At 41.7% G+C, this 25200-nt stretch overlaps 1 protein-coding gene across 1 annotated transcript; it reads right to left on the reverse strand.

Annotated features, from left to right (window-relative positions):
- On the reverse strand, nucleotides 1–24430 carry LOC143933619 (lens fiber membrane intrinsic protein-like). The gene is made up of 5 exons (XM_077456568.1): nucleotides 24381–24430; nucleotides 16585–16763; nucleotides 14458–14586; nucleotides 9422–9544; nucleotides 1–2317 (listed from the first exon to the last, which is right to left on the reverse strand). Exons 1-5 carry the CDS (start codon nucleotides 24398–24400, stop codon nucleotides 2205–2207), a joined length of 564 nt encoding a protein of 187 aa, XP_077312694.1. The 5' UTR covers nucleotides 24401–24430; the 3' UTR covers nucleotides 1–2204.
- Between the last annotated feature and the right edge of the window lie 770 nt (nucleotides 24431–25200).

Genomic DNA, 25200 nt, shown 5'->3' on the forward strand with positions numbered 1-25200 from the left:
TACAAAGTCCTTTATTAAAGTAGCTTCAGCATGTCATGTTTCTTCCTCTGGTTCTTCTCTCTCTGCTGTCTTATTCCTTTGGTTCTTTCTCAGGTTATTCTCTATCCACTGTCTTCTTCCTCTGGTTCTTCTCTCCTCCCTGTCTTCCTCCTCTGTTTCTTCCTCTGGTTCTTCCTCCGATTCTTCTCTCTCCGCTGTCTTCTTCCTCAGGTTCTTTCTCTGGTTCTTCTCCCTTCGCTGTCTTCTTTCACTGTCTTCTTCCTCTGGTTCTTCCTCAGGTTCTTCTCCAGATACTAGCTCCTGCTTTTGTGTTAGCGCTGGCCATGGGGCGTGGCCATCCAATGATGTCACTCGGAGACACCCCCGTTGACGTCACTGCCCAGGGCATGATGGTGGGGGGTGTTGTCACAAGGGGGGTCTCTGGATGACATCACCGAATGGCCATACCCAATAGGTACAGTATATACGTAATGGCACATGCCGAACCTAACACAACAGTGGGAGCTAGCATCGGGAGAAGAACCGGAGGAAGAACCAGAGGAAGAACCAGAGGAAGAACCAGAGGAAGAAGACAGCAGAGAGAGAAGAACCAGAGGAAGAGGCCAGCAGAGAGAGAAGAACAAGAGGAAGAAGACAGCAGAGAGAGAAGAACCAAAGGAAGAAGACATCAGTGCAGCGAGAAGAGCCAGAGGAAGAAGACACATTGGAGCTACTTTAATAAAGGACTTTGACACTTTTTTTGGTGAATGAGTAGGGGTACAATCGTACCCCATACTTATTCACATGGGGTGGGGGGCTGGAATCTGTGGGCCCCCTTGTTAAAGAGGGCTTCCAGATTCCGATAAGCCCTCATCCGCATACCCCCACAACCACCACCCACAGTTGTCGGGAAAAGGCCCTTGTCTACGTCAACTTGCCCCCCATGTTGAAGGCATATGGCATGGTATGGTCCACGAGAGGGGAGGTTCTCGCTCGCCCCCCCCCCCCTTTTCTTACCTGCCAGGCTGTGTGCTCAGATAAGGATCTGGTATGGATTTTTGGGGGGGACCCCATGGCGTTTCTTTGGCGTGGGGCTCCCCTCATAATCCATACCAGTCTGAAGGTTTCTTTTTTTAAACTTTGCAGTGGGGTTTCTCCCTTAAGATCCTTACAGCAAAAGTCACATGCCACAAGTCAGATCAGTTAAGACGCATGCATGCCCATGTTGGATGATTCTGTGCTGTGCAATCTTTCTCTTTCTAAGAGCTTCATCCTTTGCTGCCCAGAATCATGGGACACTTGGTCCATATTTTTGAGCCTCAGAGCAATCTCTATTCAGGAAATGAGGTATGAGGTAGCAATGCAACCAGCTACCCAAGATAATTGACAGGATACAACATAGAGTTTGTTAGATAGGATGTGTCTCTTGGGGGAATTGTTGTGAATGCATGACTGGGATGTACTCTACCATCCACAAGGCCCACAGACATAGCTAGACAAATCAAGCAAGTTTACGAATATATAGGCTTTCCTCCTGCACCTTGTTTCTTCCAAATTTGAAGTTCTCTACTGGGATCACCAATTTTCCTACCAGTTGAAACTACCCAGCTGGTGCTGCTACGGGTAGTTTAACCTCCTTAAAACATAAGGTACTGCATTTGGAGAGCATCCTTTCCAACCTCCTAGAAAGGCAACACCGAATTCACCGATCTCCTTTAGGGTGGAGTAATGAGCAAACACATCTACATGAATGCTAAGGACGCCCTCTTACAAGCAGCCATACAGCTGTCTACCTCTTCTCTCTCTTTACTCAAGTTTCTATATGACTGTTTATTTGCCAAACACTTTTGAGGATTGTGTTGACGAGCCTTTCTTCGCTTCAAATGGGTTTTGCAATCCTTTACAAGTCTATAGGAATGGAGAACCCACTTGAAGCAGGTCAACTGGGTCAAATGCACTTTTCAATGAATTCTGAACAATCTGAGAAGTATTTTAGACTGATTCCATCAATACAAGTCCAAGGCTCATTGACACTGATCCTAAAGGGAACCTCTGTAAGAAGAAATAATGATTTTAACACTGCAGGCTGCTAGTTATGGTCCATCCAGGTACGAAAAGCAGCATAAAAGTTAATGTTCTCTAATCACAATGGTGACCTTTAATATAAAACATTTGATATGATATATATCATAGCCATATCCCATCTGAAATACAATACTGCTTGTTTAGGGGATTGTAGTATATGATGGTGTATTTCTTGCCGATATTAGCTGTCTTATTTCATCCAGTCTAATTGCTATGTCGGGTTCTATTCTACTGTGAATCCAGCTCATGATTCCTACAATGAAGCAGAGAATTCTGTTAGTACACATGTAATATACTGTAACTAAATGTAAAAGATTTTTCCCAAAGCTTATTGGAAAATACCTACTTATATTCTGTATACAGTCAGGGAATACAAAACACATTTGGATCCATTTTTTTTAATGTTTACAGACTAATATTTTATATTTTTATCATTTTTATCATTTGTGGTAAACTCTTCATTTTCTTATCCTTTGAGGCTTACAGGATGATTTGACTGTCGGGTTATACTGCCGCCTACAGGAGGACTAGATACTGGTGAATAAAAAAACTTGTGGGCCAGCCCAGATAAGTGTCTCCTAACTCACAGCCTGCCTCTGTTTTTTGCTAGTGTCCTAGAAGGATGGAATTCTTTTCTCTGCTGTGTACGTTTTCTTCTGGATTGAAAGAGACACAGATTGGTCCCGGATAACTGCCTACAGTGACTTGGTCGCCCTCAGCTGCATGACCCTACTCCCGCTTCCCAAGCAATGGAGTTCATAAGCATCTGTGGCCTAGCCACCTACCTCAAGATACATTGGTGTTTATGTAATCCCTTCACTGGCTTCCCCTATCCCACCGTGTAAAATTCAAAATGCTAACCATAACATACAAAGCCATCCACAACATCGCCCCCATCTACATCACCAACCTCATCTGCAGATATCGCCCAAATTGTCCCCTCCGCTCCTCCCTGGACCTCCTGCTCTCTAGCTCCCTTGTTACCTCCTCTCATGCTCGTCTTCAAGACTTCTCCAGAGCCTCTCCCATCGTCTGGAACTCCCTGCCCCAGTATGTCTGATCAGCCCCTACCCTGTCCACCTTTAGGAGATCCCTGAAAACTCATTTATTCAGGGAAGCCTATCCCACACCCACCTAACAACTGTCCCCGAGCCACCCCATCAAATCATTCTCTGCAGCTATTACCTTTTGTACCACCAGCCCTTCCCTTTAGAATGTAAGCTCTACGAGCAGGGCCCTCCTGTACCTTTTGTATTGTACTGTAATTTGTGTTGTCCCCCCTATACATTGTAAAGCGCTGCATAAACTGTTGGCGCTATATAAATCCTGAATAATAATAATGTACTAAAGGCAAATCCACTGTGCACTACAAGTGCACTTGGAAATGAAGTTGCTGTAGATCTGAGGGGGACATGCAAGAAAAATAAAAAAAACAGCAGCATTTTTGCTTGTACATGATTGGATGATGATGTAACACCCTGATGTTTAGGCAGAATTGCTAGTACATTTACCTCCCAGGTATAATTGCCTTGGCCAATTGATAGGGGATCTATTGATTCCGCCCTAGTTCTGGAATTGCTGCACTTCTCTCTTCTCTCACTAGATGGCCGGGTATCTGGTGACGTTAGATAAGACAAGGATATTGCAAGGACTGATTAGGAGTAGATGGGGTATCTCAGTCAGTGGGCAGGAATCTTCTTGGGTCCCTTGGCCTGCTGGGAGAGCCTATTTATTTGGGTGGAGTCAGGTGATCTGGGTTCTGTTTCACCCAGATGGCTGTCTGGGTGAAGGTGTGTTGTGCTGCCCTGGACTGCAAGGCCAGAGCCTGAGGCCTATCCCGGGGACATCTGACTGCTAGGCTGCCTGAGGGCCTATCTAGAAGCAAGGGAGCAGCTCAGGGTTGGGATTGCCCTAAACTCTCTCTCCCACAGTTCTGTTCAGGAGAAAATAAATCCCTTTGCATTCAAGAAGTGTCTGGAGCCCATGAATCTATCTTGCATTACACCCACCATGCCTTGTACGCAGGGGCGGATCCAGGGGGGGGCAACGGGTCAATTGCCCCCCCCCGAGAATACCGGCAGGCTGGTTCCGCGGGTCCAATCGCGGCCGGTTCTGCGGGTCCAATCGCGGCCGGTTCCGCGGGTCCAATCGCGGCAGGTTCCGCGGGTCCAATCGCGGCCGGTTCCGCGGGTCCAATCGCGGCCGGTTCCGTGGGTCCAATCGCGGCCAGTTCCGCGGGTCCAATCGCGGCCAGTTCCGTGGGTACCCGCACGGCCAGTTCCGCGGGTACCCGCGCTGAGTGGACGGTGAGGGGGGCAGCTGGGCGGCTTAGGAGGGCTGCTGGCCAATCAGGAAGCCAGCAGGCAGGGGAGCAGGGAGATGACATCATCTCTCACTGCCCTGCATCCCTCCAGTTCCGCCCTCACTGTGTAGGAAGCTGTGTGCAGCAGAGAGAATGCATCATCTCTCTGCTGCCTATCTTCACTCTGGGACCCAACAAAAGACCACCTTAGCAGAAAAGGGACACAGTAGGTGACAATCCCCAATGTGTGGCAGACTACGTGGCAAGTGACAATCCACAATGTGTGGCAGACTACGTGGCAAGTGGCAATCCGCAATATGTGGCAGGTGACGTGGCAAGTGACAATCCGCAATGTGTGGCAGGCTACGTGGCAAGTGGCAATCCGCAATGTGTGGCAGGCAACGTGGCAAGTGACAATCCGCAATGTGTGGCAGGTGACGTGGCAAGTGGCAATCCGCAATGTGTGGCAGGCTACGTGGCAAGTGGCAATCCGCAATGTGTGGCAGGCAACATGGCAAGTGACAATCCGCAATGTGTGGCAGGTGACGTGGCAATCCGCAATGTGTGGCAGGCTACGTGGCAAGTGGCAATCCGCAATGTGTGGCAGGCAACGTGGCAAGTGACAATCCGCAATGTGTGGCAGGTGACGTGGCAAGTGGCAATCCGCAATGTGTGGCAGGCTACGTGGCAAGTGGCAATCTACAATGTGTGGCAGGCAACGTGGCAAGTGACAATCCGCAATGTGTGGCAGGTGACGTGGCAAGTGGTAATCCACAATGTGTGGCAGGCTACGTGGCAAGTGGCAATCCGCAATGTGTGGCAGGCTACGTGGCAAGTGGCAATCCGCAATGTGTGGCAGGTGATGTGGCAAGTGGCAATCCGCAATGTGTGGCAGGTGACATGGCAAGTGGCAATCCGCAATGTGTGGCAGGCAACGTGGCAAGTGACAATCCGCAATGTGTGGCAGGTGACGTGGCAAGTGGCAATCCGCAATGTGTGGCAGGCAACGTGGCAAGTGACAATCCGCAATGTGTGGCAGGGGACGTGGCAAGTGACAATCCCCAATGTGTGGCAGGTGACGTGGCAAGTGGCAATCCGCAATGTGTGTCAGGCAACGTGGCAAGTGACAATCCGCAATGTGTGGCAGGTGACGTGGCAAGTGGCAATCCGCAATGTGTGGCAGGCTACGTGGCAATCCGCATCTGGTGGCAGGCGACGTGGCAAGTGACAATCCGCAATGTGTGGCAGGTGACGTGGCAAGTAACAATCCGCATTTGGTGGCAGGCGACATGGCAAGTGACACCCTCAGGGCTCCCACTGATTTTGCATTATGTTGAGTTGAACCATATAATTTTATATTACAATGTATTAATAGAAATAATGTGCTTCAATCATCCTGACACCATAACAACCATGGAGCCGTAATGATTGAAGCGCAAATACCAGCCATTTCCCATATAAACTGCCCCCAAAAAAAACATATTTTATAGCAGTGCCCCTCCCGAGATTAGACTCTGGATCCGCCCCTGCTTGTACGCCACTCTACACAGAAGGATGTCAGCTGTCCCTAACTCTGGAGGTTCTCAAAAGACCAAAAGGGACCCGGGACCCTGCTGCAATAGAAATCAGCAGAGCTTCCCCTCATTTCAGATCTTCCCCTTAAATCTTGGATTTCAAGTGCACAGTGGATTTGTCTTTAGTAAATTAACCCCATTGTCTTCCACCTCACAGGGCAACATGTCTGATTGAAGCTGCATAACAATCCGACTGTACAGGATGCCTCCATCTCACACAATTTTCTTTCCTCTGCTCAGTGCTGGGACAAGGTTATCCAGCGCCCAGGGCAAAGATGCCAAGCTGCGGCCCCCCTTTCCCTTAGGCCGCGTACACACGGGCGGACTGTTACAGTTTCAGCGGACAGTCTGACGAACAAAGTTTTTCGGAATTCCCGTAAGACAGTCCGCTGAAACTTGGTTTGAGCGGACAGTCCGCTCGTGTGTAGGCTAGTTCGACAAACTAAGTATGGCGCATGCTCAGAAAGAATTTACACGGCGGAAGGTTGCATTGCAGTGTATAGGACGTCGTTTTTCTAGTCCCGTCGTACGTGCCGTTCACGTCATCACGCACGCTTTCAGCGGACTGTTCGTTCATCGTGTGTGGTCAAGTCCGTTCATGCAAATTTTGAGCGGACTGTTTGTCGTACTGTTTGACGAACAAAGTTGGGCGAACAGTCCGCCCGTGTGTACGCGGCCTTAGAGTTCGGGTCAGGGTGCCCCCTACCCTTGCAATAAACCATTGCACCAGGGGCAGCCGCCCCTCCTGCCCACCCCTTGTCCCGGCCCTGCCTCTGCTAGAGGCCATGTCTGAAAAGACGTGAAAAACTTTCTTTGGTTGTCGGAATTTCCAACCGTGTGTACAAGGGCTAAGACCACCAAGACGTTTCAATAGCCTTCCTATCCCAGACAGCAAGGATAACTTGCCACAAATTTGTGGCAGTGTTGAATTGTTATGCCCCGTACACATGATTGGAAATTCAGCCAGCAAAAAACTGATGAGAGCTTTCAGTCGGAAAATGCGACCGTGTGTACGCTCCATCGGAATTTTGCTGGCCGAATTCCCGCCAGCAAAAGATTGAGAGCAGGTTCTCTAGTTTTCGGTCATAAAAAGTTTGGAATTTCCAATCATCTGTACAAATTCTGACGTGCAAAATTCTTACACATGCTCGGAAACAATTTGACGCATGCTTGGAAGCATTGAACTTAATTTTCTCGGCTCGTCGTAGTGTTGTACGTCACCGCGTTCTTGACTGTCGAAAGTTCAGAGAACTTTTGTGTGAACGTGTGTATGCAAAGCCAAGCTTGAGCGGAATTCCGTCAGAAAAACCATCCAAGTTTTTTCTGACTGAATTTCTGATTGTGTGTACGGGGCATAAGTCTGTTAACTTGCTGCACATTTTCATTGGCAAGTTGTACACTTGCAGAGCAGTGGAAGCACGAGTTCTAGTTGACACGTTTTCAATTTGTAGCAAATTTGCGTGGCAAGTCTCTTGCAAGAGCAAAGTTTCAGTGTGAGTCTACAGCAAGAGCTCTACAAGTCTACAGCATGAAAATTCAGCCACAGTGACCCCCTGTGGTGGGATGACTATTGCACAACATAATTGAACCAGAACTTGCAGCAGACTTGCAGAATGTTTGCCAAGAAAGTTGATCTGGAGTCAGGCAATGTGGACTTGCTGCAATTGTGCCACAAACTTGTGAAGCCTGGCAAGCCTAGCAATAGCTTAGCAAGTCATTTTCGAACTTGCAGCACAAGTACTTGCTATCTGTGATATGATCAGCTTTGTACCCGATTTGAGGAGGACTTTGTTTAAAAGTGGTCTGCCTATCTGTGGGCAGGATCCTATCTAGCAATCTTGAACCTATTTGAGGAGGACTTTGTTAAAAAGTGGGCTGCCCCCTGTGGGTCATGTCTTAAAGTGTTGACCATCCCAGTGGAGGATATTTTTAAGGAATCTACTTACAAGCAGTTGGAGGTCCTTTCCAGAACACTGTTCTTGCTTGCAGACCATGCCCTGCAAACTTTCTTGGCTGTGACCCTAGTCTGACAAACTCTACTTCCTTCCATTGATCGACTTGGGTACAACAAGCCTGCCAGATTTGTTACATGCAGTTATGGTCGACAGCTATAGCCACTAGCAGTCATTGCGTTCTACCGGCTGGGAAAGCTTCTCGCCAGAAGAACACAATAGCACTGAGGAAGGCATTCCACCATCAAAACTGAGCAATTCTCTTTCCTTCCACCCGTGGTGGAAGGAAAGACAATCACATAATCTATGGGCTGCTTTATGTCACGTGCACACAACCGGACTTTCTACAGCCGCGGACTGTATGGCCTACTTAGTCCGTCGAAACACATTTCAGCGGACAGTCCGCTCGTGTGTGGGCTTCAGCGGACTTTTTCAGCATGCAGTCTGGCGTACTAAGTATTTCGGAATTTTCGAAATTCTGTCCGTCATACTTTGGTTTCAGCGGACAATCCGCTCGTCAGTATGCTAGTTCGACGGACTAAGAATGGCGCATACTCAGAAAGGATTTACACGGCGGAAGGGTGCATTGCTGTGTTTTGGACTTCCTATTTCTAGTCCCGTCGTACGTGCTGTACACGTCATCGCGCAAGCTTTCGACGGACTGTTTGTGCATCCGTGTGTGGTCAAGTCCGTTCATTCGAAAGTATGACGGACAGTCCGTCGGATTGTATGACGGACTAAGTAGGCCATACAGTCCGCCCGTGTGTACGCGGCTTGACAGACTAGCTCCGACGGTCTTCCTGACCGACTTTCGGCAGAGTTCTGACTGACTTTCCGAACGAACGGACTTGGACACACACAATCACACCAAAGTCCGATGGATTCAAACGTGATGACGTACGACCAGACTAGAATAAGGAAGTTCATAGCCAGTAGCCAATAGCTGCCCTAGGGTTGGTTTTTGTCCGTCGGACTAGCATACACACGAGCGGATTTCTCGATAGGAACTGGTTTCGGTGGGGAAAAAATTGAAATGTTCTATTTCTAAAGTTCATCTGATTTTTAGACAGCAAAGGTCCGCTGAAGCCCACACACGAGTGAATTGTCCGGCGGATTCGTTCCGTCGGACCTTTGCTGTCGAAAAGTCCAGTCATGTGTACGCGGCATTAGTCTCTCTATTTGTTCTGGTTACTATTGTCACTGAGACAAAAAAGTGGTGGGAAATCCGAAAATTGGAAGAGGAAAATTGCTAATCTTCCAAATCTCAAAGTGGGCACCTGTTCCAGTGACTGCCAAAGAGTGGGCTTTTACCTTAACAAAAGAAAACCAAGAGGGATGCCCACCATTTTCCCTACTCTATCCATAACTAAATATAGAAAAAAAGTTTTGGCTAGAGCTAAAACTTTAAAGAAAAATGATAAACGGCATGCGGTAGGTCACTTTGTATGAGTTATCGATAGAATTTCCTTTGAAAATGTAAAAAATTAAGCACAACATGCAAGACATATCTATAAAGAAAAATTATTTACCAGTCACAAGGTACAGAACTCCGCCAATCCAACCAAAGACTAAACCAAATTCGATGCGCAAAAAATCGGGGAGACTGGTAAGAAGGATTGTTGTGGGAATCATTCCACAGAATGCAAAAGTGGCTGAAAGGAATAAAAATAATACACAAGGTTAACTATCAAATAGTCAGTCTATTTAAAACGAAATCACACTCTGTTTTCATGTAGCGCTCTGAAGTTCCAGCAGTGATATCCTCCATTCTAGGGAGGTACTCCGCTCCTTCATCAGGAACTCCTGGTTGGCTGCTACTTGTACATCTTTGAGCTTTCAGCAATGTCTCTCATTCCCTGGTTCCACGCTTGAGGTCCTCCTATCCTTGGGGTGCTAGAAACTTGCGCACCCATGATTGGCTGCCCTATACCTCTCTGAGATTCCATCAGTGATATTGATACCCTCGAGTTCCCAGTTCCACCTCCATTCCAGGGGGGTCCTGCTTTTCCTGGTGGAGCAGTGTCAGGAATTCCCACACACAGGGCTGGATTAACGTAGGGGCTATTGGAGCTGCAGCTCCAGGCCCCTACCTCAATATAGGCCCAGCCACCCAAAAAGGACATGGAAAGCAATGGGTCAACGGGAAGAGATCTCTCCTGACGGGCCCTGAATTCCACATGCACCGCCTGGGCAGAGTGGTGGGATTGTTAATGGGCACTGCATGAGCAGTCCAAACAGAAGCCTGGGGCACGCCAATGCAGGGCTCTTACAGAAGTCTGGGGCTTCCGTGTTAGGCTTGCGCAGCTGCACTCCTTCAGCTCAGAGTGCACGCCAATGCGCGGCCCTTGCAGAAAACTTGGCAAGTCAAATGCCAGGCTTCCCTAGTGTTATGGCTGTGTGGCTGCTCACTTTTGAGTTTGGGCGCATGCCAGCACAGGCTCTTACCCTGTTTCCCCTAAAATAAGACCTAGTGTGATTGTCGGTGATGGCTGCAATAAAAGCCCTACCCCCCAAATAAGCCCTAGTTAAAGTCCTTGTAGGTCTTCTTTTCAGGGTAGGACTTATTTTTGAGGAAACAGAGTAGGGCTTATTTTGGGGGGTAGGGCTTATATTGCAGCCAACACCGACAATCACACTAGGTCTTATTTTAGGGGAAACAGGGTAGAAAGCAGAAGGGTGCCCAATAAAAGGCTCACTAAAATCCTCAGCACCAAGCACATGATGCTCTTAATCTGGCCCCGCCCACACAGATGATCTCATCAACCCCCGCCCAAGTTCCTGGGCCTCTTTCTTTTCAGGAAGGTCCTGCTTTCCCTGGTGGAGCAATTTTAGGAACTCCCTTAGCCCTTGTACACACGGTCGGAGATTCCATCGGAATGTTTCCTATCGGAACGTTTTGTCGGATATTCCGACTGTGTGTGGTCTGCATGGGACTGTTTCCATCGGAATATCCGACGGACCAATTTTTCCAACTTGCCGGTAAAATTTTCCGACAAAATGCTCCGATCGGACATACTCCAATCATGTGTAGCCTACTCCACGCATGCTCAGATCAAATTCCTAGACCAAAGCTATTGGCTACTAGCCTGAACGTAGTCCCGCCGTAACGAAATAACGTCATCACGTTACGTACAATGGGATTTTCCGTCGACTGAGTCCGACCGTGTGTATGCAACATCACTTCCGGACCTCTTCCGGAATTAATCCGTCGGAGTAATTTGGTTGTCGGAATCTCCGACCGTGTGTACAAGGGCTTAGAGAGAATTGGGTGAAATGCCCCATACACACAAGCGTCGGACTTTTGATGGTGGAATTTCCGCCAGCAAAATATTGAGAGCAGGTTCTCTGTTTTTCCAACGGAAAAAGTCCCTTTCGGAAATTCCGATCGTCTGTAGCAATTCTGACGCGAAAAATTCCTACGCATTGTCGGAAACAATTCGACGCATGCTCAGAAGCATTGAACTTCATTTTCTCGGCTCGTCGTAGTGTTGTACGTCACCGCGTTCTTGACGGTCGAAAGTTCAGAGAAGGTTTGTGTGACCGTCTGTATGCAAGCCAAGCTTGAGCGGAATTCCGTCGGAAAAACCATCCAAGATTTTTCCGACGGAAATTCCGCTCGTGTGTACGGGGCATAAGCGTTACCAAGAGAACTGAGAAGCCTGTTAGCAGGAAAATGTTGTACCCAAAGCTCACATGGAGAGGACCAGCAAAAGGGATATGCTTCAGTGAAAGTGTAAGGACCCTTTAACCAGTTCCCGACCGGCTCACGCAGATATACTTTGGCAGAATGGCTCCCCTGGGTGAAATCCCATATGGATATGTCCATTCCTTTAGCGGCCACTAGAGGGTGTGTCGCAAGAGGCACGTGAGCATGCCCACTGCACGGTGGGGACCCGATGCGCGTGACCGGCGGACACGATCGCCACCGGCCACGCGCGATTACGCGCACAAGCGCCAGCACTGGGATTTGTCTGTTTACACACTCAAATCCCTGTGCTGGCGCTTGTGCGCGTAATCGCGCGTGGCCGGTGGCGATCGTGTCCGCCGGCCACGCGCATCGGGTCCCCACCGTGCAGTGGGCATGTCAGGGAAGAGGAGCCATATCGCTTGTTCCTACTAAGTAGGAAAAAACGATATGTCTCCTCTCCTATACCCCCACAGTTAGAACACACTGAGGGAACACACAATTAACCACTTAATCGCCCCCTAGTGTTATTATTTAAATTATTTTTATTAAGTTATTATAAACATACAAAATCTTCCATGTCATTTCCAATACATGAATACAAAACATTCAGATAAAAAAATACATACACATACACAAATACAAAAACAAGACAAAGAAAAAAAACGGATCTCTCCTTTATCATCCCCTCTCGAATGGCCATATTTCTGAAAATGTACAGTCAAAATATTTTTTTCTCTTTCCCCTTTCTTCCCTTTCTTTTCCAGTCCAGCCTTCCCACATTTAGAATCACTCCCTAGGACACACTTAACCCCTTGATTGCCCCCTAGTGTTAACCCCTTCCCTGCCAGTGACAGTTAGACAGTAATCAGTGCATTTTTATAGCACTAATCACTGTATAAATACCAATGGTCCCAAAAAAAAGGTGTCAAAAGTCTTCCGATCTGTCTGCCGCAATGTCGCAGTACCGCTTAAAAATAGCAGACCACTGCCACTACCAGTAAATAATAATAATAAAAATGCTATAAATCTTTCCCATAGATAATAACTATAATATAATAATAATAATACGATACGATAATACGATAATATAACTTTTGTGAAAACCAATCAATATACGCTTATTGCGATTTTTTTACCAAAAGTATGTATAATATAATATATATTGGCCTAAACTGATAAAGAAATTTTTTATTATTTTTTTTTTTAAATTGGGGGATATTTATTATAGCACAAAGTAAAAAATATTGTTTTTTTTAGGGCTGTTACTGATTAAAAGTTTTGTGTTTGATTTAATTGTTTTTTTTTATTTTTATCGATTAATCGACTAATTTTGATTAATTATACATACGGATCCAACTACTTTTAGCTGGTCTCCTTACATTGCAACTCTGCATTAGTCAGTGGTAAATGTGGTATACTCTATATACAATCACCGGACACTAGTTAGTTTCCACAATCCATGACTTAACTTCACAGTTCACACAAATACGATTTAAATTCAAACTGTAGCACTGATGTAAGTACATTTTTTTTTCCACAGTAGCGTGACAATCCCTCCACCTCTGGTCTAACTAATCACTCTCACCTTATGGCATGGACCCCTGTGCAAACAGGTGGTCATGCATGCGGGTATCAAAAGGGATCACACGGACCATAAAATTCTCTCACAATCTCAGGTCATGGGTAGAAAGAAAAGATCTCAGTGCTCACCGCTTGAGTATAAGACAAAATTTTTGTGTTCAAACACAAACTACTCACATAAAGATGATAAAAACACAGCATGTAAAGCCGACAATCGTGTTAGTTCCATAGGGCAGCAGCGGGTGGCGTCATTCGTAGCTCCTCCCCCCGTACACGTTACGTTCAATCAGAACGTCGACGTCACCGGACTCCTCCCCCCCTTCCCTTCGTTAGCAGATGGAGGCACTTGGGGAAGGGGGGAGGAGTCCCGTGACGTCACCGGATCTCCGGCGCAACTCCCTGAAGACCCGGGAAGTCGGCGGAGAGGTGAGTACCGGTCAAAAGAATTTTGATCGATCAAAAAAATTTACGATTGATTGAGGAATTAATCTTTAAAGAGGGATTCCACCTGCAAAAAAAATACTAAAAGCCAGCAGCTATAAATACTACAGCTGCTGACTTTTAATAAATGGACACTCACCTGTCCCGGGTTCCAGCGATGCCGGCAGCCGAGGCCGATCGATTGCTCGGCCCTCGGCTGCTGCCGCCACCATTCCAGGTGAGGGAATCAGGAAGTGAAACGAATCGGCTTCACTTCCCGGTTCCCTACTGCGCATGCGCGAGCCGCGCCGCGCAATAGGAAATTTCCGCGCTGTCACTGGGACCCGTGTGTGTCCCAGCAGACAGCGCGGCAGGACAGGAAATGGCGTAGACTCCCACGGGAGTCTATGCCCGGAAGTGGGTGAAAATACCTGTCTTTGACAGGTATCTCCACCCCCCTCCCCCCTGAAAGGTGTCAATTGTGACACCGGAGGGGGGGGGGGATCCGATCAGCGGAGGTTCCACTTTAGGGTGGAATCCCGCTTTAATTTCACAGCCCTAGTTTTTGTTTTTTTTCAAAATTGTCGCTCCTTTTTTTGTTTATAGCAGAAAAATAAAAAACCGCAGAGGTGATCAAAATCCATCAAAAGAAAGCTCTATTTGTGGGGGGGGGGGGGGGGGGGAGGACACAAAGTTAGTTTGGGTACAGCGTCGAACGACCGCTCGATTGTCAGTTAATGCGGTGCAGTGCCGAATTGTAAAAAGTGCGCTGGTCAGGAAGGGGGTAAAATCTTTCCCGGGGCTGAAGCGGTTAATTAAATGCCCTTTTTGAGAAGAAGTATGAGCAGAGACATAAGGATTGTAGCCGCAACATACCTGCCAAGTACATTGCTCTTGCTATCAAGTATTTCAGATACGTCACATCTTTCACCAGTGCCAGAATGCCAACAATATTGATTGAAGTTCCGATGAAAAGGGCGATCACGAGAAAGATTTGGGCATATACTGTGAAGGAGACAAAGAAAGAGAAGAGTCAGGACAAAGGTGAAAAACTGTCCATGAAAACCTTAAGAGTTCCCTTTACTGGAACTAAGGAGCCAAGCCCTGAAAAACAACCCCACATCATTATCCCCCCTCCACCAAATAGTTTGGACCAGAGCACAAAGCAAGGTCCATAAAGACATGGATGAGGGAGGAGTTTGGGGTGGAGAAATTTGACTGGCCTGCACAGAGACCTGACCTCAACCCAAAAGAACACATTTGGAATTCAATAGCATTCAATAGTAGCATTAAGTGATACTAAACATACACGGTTTAATTTACAGTACGCAAGCTCTTCTATTTCACTTTGTAAATGGTCCCGCAGTCTTCTGGGACCTGTTTGGATTTTCGAATTTTAGGATTTTTGAATTTCAGATATTTCCAAATTATCGAGATATCGAATACCGCATCTAAACGAATGGAACATAACAAATCATTTTTTTTCCAAATTTACGAATTTATTTGAAGTAACGAATTTTGAGCATAACAAATGACCTGATGACCAGATTTTCGAATTTTTGGATTTTCAAATTTTTGGATTTTCGTTTTGTCAAAGTTTCGGATTTTCCTTCTTATTTTCAGATTTTCAAATTCTCGGATTTTCGAATTTTCGGATTTTTGAATTATCAGATTTTTGGGATTTTTCTAATTTCTGAGTTTTTTGAATTTCGGATATTTCCGAATTATAGAAATAACGAATACCGCATCTAAACGAACGGAACATAACGAATTAAAATTTTTCCAAATTTACGAATTGATTCAAAGTAACGAATTTTGATCATAACAAATGACCTGATGACCAGATTTTCACATTTTCACATTTTCTGATTTCCGTTCTTTTGAATTTTCGTATTTTCGTTCTTATTTTCAGATTTTTTTAATTTTCGCATTTTTCTAATTTTTGCATTTTTCTAATTTTCTGATTTTTGGATTTTGAAATTTTCTAATTTCGGATATTTAAGAATTATCGAAATAACGGATACCGCATCTAAATGAACGGAACATAACTAATTCAAATTTTTCCAAATTTACGAATTGTTTTAAAGTAACGAATTTTGATCATAGCAAATGACCCGATGACCGGATTTTCACATTTTCGGATTTCCGTTTTTTTTAGAATTTTCGGATTTTCATTCTTATTTTTGGATTTTCAAATTTTCGGATTTTTCAAATTTTCGGATTTTTGGATTTTGAAATTTTTCAAATTTCAGATATTTCCGAATTATCGAAATAATGAATACCGCATCTAAATGAACGGAACATAATGAATTCAAATTTTTCCAAATTTACGAATTGATTCCAAGTAACGAATTTTGATCATAACAAATGACCTGATGACTAGATTTTCTGATTTTCACATTTTCTGATTTCCGTTCTTTTGGATTTTCGTATTTTCGTTCTTATTTTCAGATTTTCAAATTTTCGCATTTTTCTAATTTTCAGATTTTTGGATTTTGAAATTTTTCAAATTTCGGATATTTCCGTATTATCGAAATAATGAATACCGCATATAAACGAACGGAACACAACGAATTCAAATTTTTCCAAATTCTACGAATTTATTCAAAGTAACGAATTTATTCAAAGTAATGAATTTTGATCATAGCAAATGACCTGATGACCAGGTTTTTCGGATTTTCACATTTTCGGATTTCCGTTCTTTTGAATTTTCGGATTTTCGTTCTTATTTTCGGATTTTCAGATTTTTAAATTTTTCAAATTACTTTTTTTTTCCGAAATATCTAAATAACGAATACCGAACGGAACATAACGAATTCAAATTTTTCCAAATTTATGAATTTATTCAAAGTTACGAATTTTGATCATAACGAATGACCTGAAAAGGAAGAAAAAAAAAAAAAAAGAAAAACGAATGAAATGAAAACGAACACATTTTTTGGCAGTGCACGTGTCTATCAGGAATACGAAATGCTGGGGTAACAAACACATTGATCCACTTACCGAATTGATTGTGAAACACGCACAGCTCCTTACTGCAGACCCTCCATAAGCCCACATGATCGATGGTATCCTCTCCATTTGCTTTGACCCAGTGGTCGGTACACATAGCGATTAGCAGGCAAATGTTGGCGATACCGATTAATATCGTCACCGCCAACCTCAGCCAGAACCAAGAGGTGCTGCAAAGACATAGAGACAACTTCTATGAGCTTAACCCATTCACACCCAAGGCTAAAACAAATCCTAACCACTTCAGCCCCAGAAGGTTTACCCCCCCTTCATGACCAGGCCATTTTTTGCAATACGGCACTGCGTTACTTTAACCACTTCAGCCCCAGAAGGTTTACCCCCCCTTCATGACCAGGCCATTTTTTGTGATACGGCACTGCGGTACTTTAATCACTTCAGCCCCGGAAGGTTTTACCCCCTTCCCGACAAAAGCGTTTTTTTTTTTTGCGATTCGGCGCTGCGTCGCTTTAACTGACAATTGCGCGGTCATGTGACGTGGCTCCCAAATGAAACTGACGTCTTTTTTTTCCCCACAAATAGAGATTTCTTTTGGTGGTATTTTATCACCTCTGCATTTTTTTTTTTTGCGCTATCAAAAAAAAAAGACAATTTGGAAAAAGAAAAAACACGATATTTTAGGTGACTCCATAACGGGCATTTTGACCCCCCCCCCCCCCCCCCCCCTTTTCCTGCCCAGGCCAATTTTCAGTTTTTACACTTTGAATGAGAATTCTGCGGTCGTGCGACGTTGTAACCAAATTAATTTTGATAATTTTTTCCCCACAAATAGAGCTTTCTGTTGGTGGTATTTTATTCACCTCTGCGTTTTTTTTTGTTTTTTTTTGCGCTATAAACAAAAAATGAGCGAAAATATTGAAAAAAAAACCCCAAAAAACAATATTTATTACTTTTTGCTATAATAAATATCCTAATTAAAAAAAAAAAAAAAAAAAAATTCCTCATTTTAGGCCTATATGTATTATTCTACATATTTTTGGTAAAAAAAATAAAAATCGCAATAAGCGTTTATTGATTGGATTGCGAAAAAGTTATAACGTCTACAAAATAAGGGATAGATTTGTGGCTTTTGTATTATTTTTTGTTTTTTTTTACCAGTAATGGCGGCGATCTGCGATTTTCGGGACTGCGACATTATGACGGACAATTTTGACACATTTTTGGAACCATTGGCATTAATACAGTGATCAGTGCTATAAAAATGCATTGATTATTGTAAAAATGTCACTGGCAGTGAAGGGGTTAACACTAGGGGGTGAGATCAAGGGGTTAATTGTGTTTGAAAAACACCCCGCTAGCATTTCCTTCCTGGAATCCATCTGCCCTTAGCTCAGGCATGCAGACCAGGTGTTCTTAGCTGAGAAAGCCCCTTCCCTAGATGAAAGAAAGAAAAGAAAAATGCCCATGAAGACTCCTGGAATTGTTTTGGCCTAGACCAGAAACCAGGAAGCAACTGAAGAAATTCAAAATAATCCAAAAAGTTTCAAACAAGTAAATATAATAAAATATAATATACCTTCCGATCTATTTACTAATAGCTAGCAGCCTACAAATAGTTAATGTTGACTGACAGAATTTAGTTCCACTTTAATTTATATAGGGTGAAATGAGTTTTGACATACATTATGCATGTCAATCCCACTGAACCTACCTTTTATTTCCAAATAATTTTCTCAATTACATCTTTTTATGTTTTATTTTATTTATTTTTATTCTACTATGATTCACTCCCCAAGTTCAGCCAATATTAATATTCAATATTTAATTATTTTTTAATAATAATAATATCTAATATTTATATTATTTTATATTTATTTATTTATATTTAATATTTATATTTAATAATAATATTTAATAATAATATTTAAGATACAGAGAGGTTTGTGTTTTATTTTTATTTTTTTAATTACTATATACAATCCTTACTGTGTAATCAGGGTTTGCAATAATTCATATCATGGATTTTTGACATACATGGCACTAATCGGCATCTACATCCCACCAGAGTCCACTAAGACCTAACTTTTAATTCTATTTAATAAAATTATTTTAATATGTATATATATATATATATATATATATATATATATATATATATATATATATATATATATATATATATATATATATATATAGATATATATATATATATATATATATATATATATAGATATATATATATATATATATATATATATATATATATATATATATATAAATATATATATTTTTCTTCACAATGTTTATACTCTCGTGCCCCAAATCCAAAAAATTGTATAAACACAAGCGCTTAGTAGGCAGCAGTGGACATCATAAAAAATCTGCAGCTGCTTAAAATTACTATTCGTATGAGTAGTATTCTAAAACTGAGAAATTTTTGTACCATATACCAGAAGAGACAATCTGTGACCATACAGTCACAGCTTTCCACTGGTACACTGGACAGCAGCGCTATATATAACAGTGAACCTTTGCTATAAATACATTCAAATAATAGTATGTGTATACATGTGCAATTTCTGTATGATCATCACATATATCATACACTGTGCAATCACTTTACGATATTGTTATAAAATCCGGATGAGGATATTTTTACTCCCCCTTACTCTTCTCCCAAGTTCAAAAGCAATGTCACTACAGGAGGCAATGCACCGCTGTAGCCTGTGGGTACAAGCCACAATTCATTCCAGGAGAGTAAAACCACACATTTCGAAACAAATAGTCTTTTAGTGTTGGAAAAGACTGATCACCGCCACCGTCTTTCTTATCACACCTCCACATGTGGTTTCCACAAAACGGGGGGTTCTTAGTGACAGGTGGAAAGACACCCCCTTTTGGTAGAACTCTTACCGGAATATATAGGTCAAATCAGCACTTCATATATACTCAGTGTGGTCCACTCTTTCCATCATTCTCCCTTAGATCATGGTTGTGACTGTTACTTCAACCGTCCCAATAGTTGTAACGTGAATGGAGAATCAAAAAATATATATATAGTGTGATACCGTAAAACACTCCAATTTATTTAAATACAACAAAGAATACACTCACAAACAATAATTCAAAATCAGGCATATTCAGATTATCACCACAGCATAATCCACTGGATCACCTTCCCCCTGGACTGCATCGGGCATACAACTGAATGTGTACCTCTAACCTTCTCTTATGGTGCGTCCTTGTATCGTTACCCTGACGCGTTTCGTCCGTTAATGATGATGTCCATTAACGGACATTAACGGACGAAACGCGTCAGGGTAACGATACAAGGACGCACCATAAGAGAAGGTTAGAGGTACACATTCAGTTGTATGCCCGATGCAGTCCAGGGGGAAGGTGATCCAGTGGATTATGCTGTGGTGATAATCTGAATATGCCTGATTTTGAATTATTGTTTGTGAGTGTATTCTTTGTTGTATTTAAATAAATTGGAGTGTTTTACGGTATCACACTATATATATATTTTTTGATTCTCCATTCACGTTACAACTATTGGGACGGTTGAAGTAACAGTCACAACCATGATCTAAGGGAGAATGATGGAAAGAGTGGACCACACTGAGTATATATGAAGTGCTGATTTGACCTATATATTCCGGTAAGAGTTCTACCAAAAGGGGGTGTCTTTCCACCTGTCACTAAGAACCCCCCGTTTGTGGAAACCACATGTGGAGGTGTGATAAGAAGGACGGTGGCAGTGATCAGTCTTTTCCAACACTAAAAGACTATTTGTTCGAAATGTGTGGTTTTACTCTCCTGGAATGAATTGTGGCTTGTACCCACAGGCTACAGCGGTGCATTGCCTCCTGTAGTGACATTGCTTTTGAACTTGGGAGAAGAGTAAGGGGGGAGTAAAAATATCCTCATCCGGATTTTATAACAATATCGTAAAGTGATTGCACAGTGTATGATATATGTGATGATCATACAGAAATTGCACATGTATACACATACTATTATTTGAATGTATTTATAGCAAAGGTTCACTGTTATATATAGCGCTGCTGTCCAGTGTACCAGTGGAAAGCTGTGACTGTATGGTCACAGATTGTCTCTTCTGGTATATGGTACAATAATTTCTCATAAATATATATATATATATATATATATATATATATATATATATATATATATATATATATACATTTTAAAAAATAATATATATATATTATATATCTTTTTTTTTTTGTTTTTATTATTATATATTTATTTATTCTACATATTTTTTATTCAATAAAAAAAAAGATATATAATATTATATATATATATATATATATATATATTTTTTTTTTTTTATTCGATATATATATAATATTATATATATATATATATATATATTTTTTTTTTAATTCGATATATATATAATATTATATATTTTTTTTTATTATTGTTTTTATTTATTCTCATTTGCAATTCACTCCTATTTAGGGTGAGATATCCATTTCAGTTCCCTTTTATTGGTCCACTTCATTTTTTTTACAGAGCTACATATGACCAGCTGTCAAAGATTGCGGTTAGGCTCGGACTTTCTATAATTCTACATCTCTTTTATTTTGATGTTTTCTCTTTTTTTTCCCCCTCTAATCAGATGTTAATACAGTATTAAACCCAAAAGCAAACATTTATTACATTGCAGCTGACCTATTCTTAGATGTGGCGGCTGCATTAGTTTCCCCCTTTTTTAAGCTTTCTTTTTTCATTTTAATTTTTTTCTATTTCCATCTGGCGATCCAGTCTGCAGGTCTGTTGTTTTTCACAAGCACAACCTCTCCAGCAGAATGTATCAGTTGACACGGATGAGGCAAACCACTCAACACTGGCAGGTGTGCTTAACCCCTTCACTCCGTACATCGTATGGGCCTGACAGCAGGGGGGGGGGGGGTTCACACACAATCTGGTGGCTGCAGACTCTTGCCCATCAGGTGAGCTCACACACGCCCCCAGTACTGGCGTGAGCTCCCCTCCATGTTTTCCGGGCTCTGCTTGCCCATCTGCAGGCCCGAGACCAACACGGTGGGTGCCGGCGACTGGGGCGGGGTAGGAGAAGAGCGTTTCGCTCTCCTTCTCTACTTGCTTTGACCCCACCACATGACGTCACCCATCTGTGACGTCACTTCCGGGTCAGCCTCTCGGTGCCCCCAGGCTGTCATGTTTTTAGCAATGCGTTCGGCGTGGCAATACATTCAGTGGAGCCCAGAGGAGACATTGGGGGGGGTCTTTTAGACCCCCGGTATCTCATTAAAGAGAACCTGCCACCTAAAAAAACTTTTTGTCCCCTATGTGAAAAAAAAAAAAAGTTAAGTAAAAAAAATAAAAGAAATCTTGGCAAAAAAAAATGAAGTTACACCCAAAGCATATAAAAATAAAAAATATCCCCCCAAAATTTTGATCCCCCAAAATTGTAGGGGGCGCCTGCCCATGTTACATATCGCCGCGCCCGCCGGAGTGAGAACAATAATTCTAACGCCAGACCTCCTCCGTAACACTAAACTGACACCTATAGGGGGCTTTTGAAGCATCGCCTATAGAAAATCTATATATTCAGTATACATGTCACCTTTTCATGGGCGCACACAAATGTAAGGTTTGCCACGGGTATCTACAGTATTTACTCCGCCCGACCTCGTCTTTTATTATTTATTATTTAAGGCCCAGAAGGATTTACCCCCCCTTAACCACCTGCTGACCGCCGCACGCCGATATACGTCGGCACAATGGCAGCGGTGAGCACATGGGCGTACAGGTACGTCCCCCTTTAATTGGCGGGCTAGTGGGGGCGCATGCCCGCCATGTATTGCATGAGCGTGCCCGCGGGTCCCGCGGACTCGATGTCCGGCGGTGTCCCTGCGATCGTGTCACGGAGCGGCAGAGAGGGGAGATGCCTATGTGAACAAGGCATTTTCCTGTTCTGCCTAGCAACATGACGGAGATCTAGCACCGGAACGCACCTGAACGCACCTAAAGGCACCAAAAACGCACATGTACTAGTTTAAGTTTAAGGAAAAAAGAGGGGGAAAAAATGAACTGGACTGCATCAAAAACGCACTAAAAACGCATCAAAACATCCAGACTGCATTTATATGGTGTGGACTGACCCTTAACCCTTTGATCGCCCCTAAAGTTAACCCCTTCCCAGCAAGTGTCATTAATACAGTGACAGTGCATTTTTTTTATTTTTGGCACCGATCACTGAATTAGTGTCATTGGTTCCCACAAAGTGTGAAAAGTATCAGACAGTATCAGATTGTCTGCCGCAATATCACAGTCTCTGATCGCCACCATTACAAGTATTAAAAAATTAAATGAATAAAATGTTTTACTATATATCCCATAGTTTGTAGATGCAATAACTTTTGTGCAAACCAATCAATACATTTATTGGGATATTTTTTTCTTTTTTACCAAGAATAAATATTGACCTAAATTAATGAAGAGATTCTATTTTTAAAGTTTTTTATCATTTATAGCAGAAAGTGAACAAATAAATGTTTTATTATTTTTTTTTACTTATTTTTTTTTTTTTTTTATACCAAGAATACATATTGACCTAAATTTAATAAAGACATTTTATTTTTTAAGTTCTTTTTATGTTTTATAGCAGAAAGTGAAAAAATACATGTTTTATTTTTTTTATTTTTTACCAAGAATAAATATTGACCTAAATTAATGAAGAAATTTGCTTTTTAAAGTTTTTTATGTTTTATAGCAGAAAGTGAAAAAATAAATATTTTATTTATTTATTTATTTTTTACCAAGAATACATATTGACCTAAATTAATAAAGACATTTGATTTTTTAAGTTTTTTTTATGTTTTATAGCTAAAAGTAAAAAAAAAATGTTTTATTTACTTATTTATTTATTTTACCAAGAATAAATATTAACCTAAATTAATAAAGAAATTCGATTGTTAAAGTTTTTTTATGTTTTATAGCAGAAAGTGAAAAAATAAATGTTTTATTTTTTATTTTTTTTACCAAGAATAGATATTGACCTAAATTAATAAAGAAATTAGATTTTTAAAGTTTTTTTTATGTTTTATAGCAGAAAGGGAAAAAGATGTTTTTTTTTGTTTTTTTTTCCCAAGAATACATATTGACCTAAATTAATAAAGAAATTAGATTTTTAAAGTTCTTTTTATGTTTTATAGCAAAAAGTGAAAAAATAAATGTTTTATTTATTTATTTATTTATTTATTTTACCAAGAATACATATTGACCTAAATTTATAAAGAAATTAGATTTTTCAAGTTTTTTATGTTTTATAGCAGAAAGTGAAAAAAATAAATGTTTTATTTATTTATTTATTTTTTCCCCCAAGAATACATATTGACCTAAATTAATAAAGAAATTAGATTTTTTAAAAAATTTTTATGTTTTATAGCTGAAAGTGAAAAAATGTATGTTTTATTTATTTATTTATTTTACCAAGAATACATATTGACCTAAAATAATAAAGAAATTTGATTTTTAATTTTTTTTTATGTTTTATAGCAGAAAAGTGAAAAAAAATGTTTTTTTTTTCCAAGAATAAATATTGACCTAAATTAATAAAGAAATTCGATTTTTAAAGGTTTTTTTTTATGTTTTATAGCAGAAAGTGAAAAAATACATGTTTTATTTTTTTATTTTTTTACCAAGAAAAAATATTGACCTAAAGTCAAAGTGACGCAGTGCTATATCGCAAAAAATGGCCTGTTCATGAGGGGGGGGGGGGGGGGGGGGGTAAATATTCCAGAGCTCAAGTGGTTAAGATAATATTTCTATACCTTGCCGTGTTGGAAATCATGTCTGCCCTCCTCAGCCGTCAGTCTTCACTGGAACATTAGAGGAACAAGTTAGCTTATATTTTGGATTCTTCCTCCTCCCACCGATCTGGGAGAGTACTACAAGCTTTCACATCCGCTTTCAATAATCTCATGATATTGATTTAGACACAAATCTAAAGATTTTACCATCAAAATTAATTTAGCAAAAGTAAAAACTTTGTCACGTTGAGCAATTTAGGTGACATTTACTTAAAATAAATCTACATTTTCGCCCTTTTATAGAGGTTGTGCTTCTTTTTATGTTGTATTTCGAGTGTATTTAGGGAAGTTTCATGTATTTTATTTTGTGGTCTTTATAAACTTCAAGAAAGTTCTCGAAGTTAACAATTTTAAAAACAAATGCCCTAACGTAAGATCAGAAATAGTTCTTTGCCATACAAGGCGGCTAATAGGTTAGGAGAACAGGGACGGACAGCATTGCGGTGCGTTCCGTGGCCGGTTTAGGTGTGAGCCGAGCCTAAAAGGCATTTTTTTGGACAGCCGAAAGAACCAAATTTAGATCTCAGAGTAAGAGTAGACGAACAGGTGGGGCTACAAAAGAAACTCCCTTTATAAAGGTCTTCATCAAAGAATGTTAGGCAAGTAGTCTTTGGAAAAGGATATCAAGGGTGAAGAGTTCACCATTAATGGTACTGAGGGCCAAATGTTGACCCAGGACAGATTTCAAAAAGGACAAGATTTTTACCACAGACTATTTCCTGGGATGAAAATTTCTTGGCTTGTACCCAAGCAAAGTACGACTTCCATGTAGTATATCTTG

Source organism: Lithobates pipiens, unplaced genomic scaffold, assembly GCF_037356315.1.
Source record: "Lithobates pipiens isolate NorthernLeopardFrog02 unplaced genomic scaffold, aLitPip1_a1.2 Scaffold_27, whole genome shotgun sequence".
In the NCBI taxonomy this organism is placed as follows: domain Eukaryota; kingdom Metazoa; phylum Chordata; class Amphibia; order Anura; family Ranidae; genus Lithobates; species Lithobates pipiens.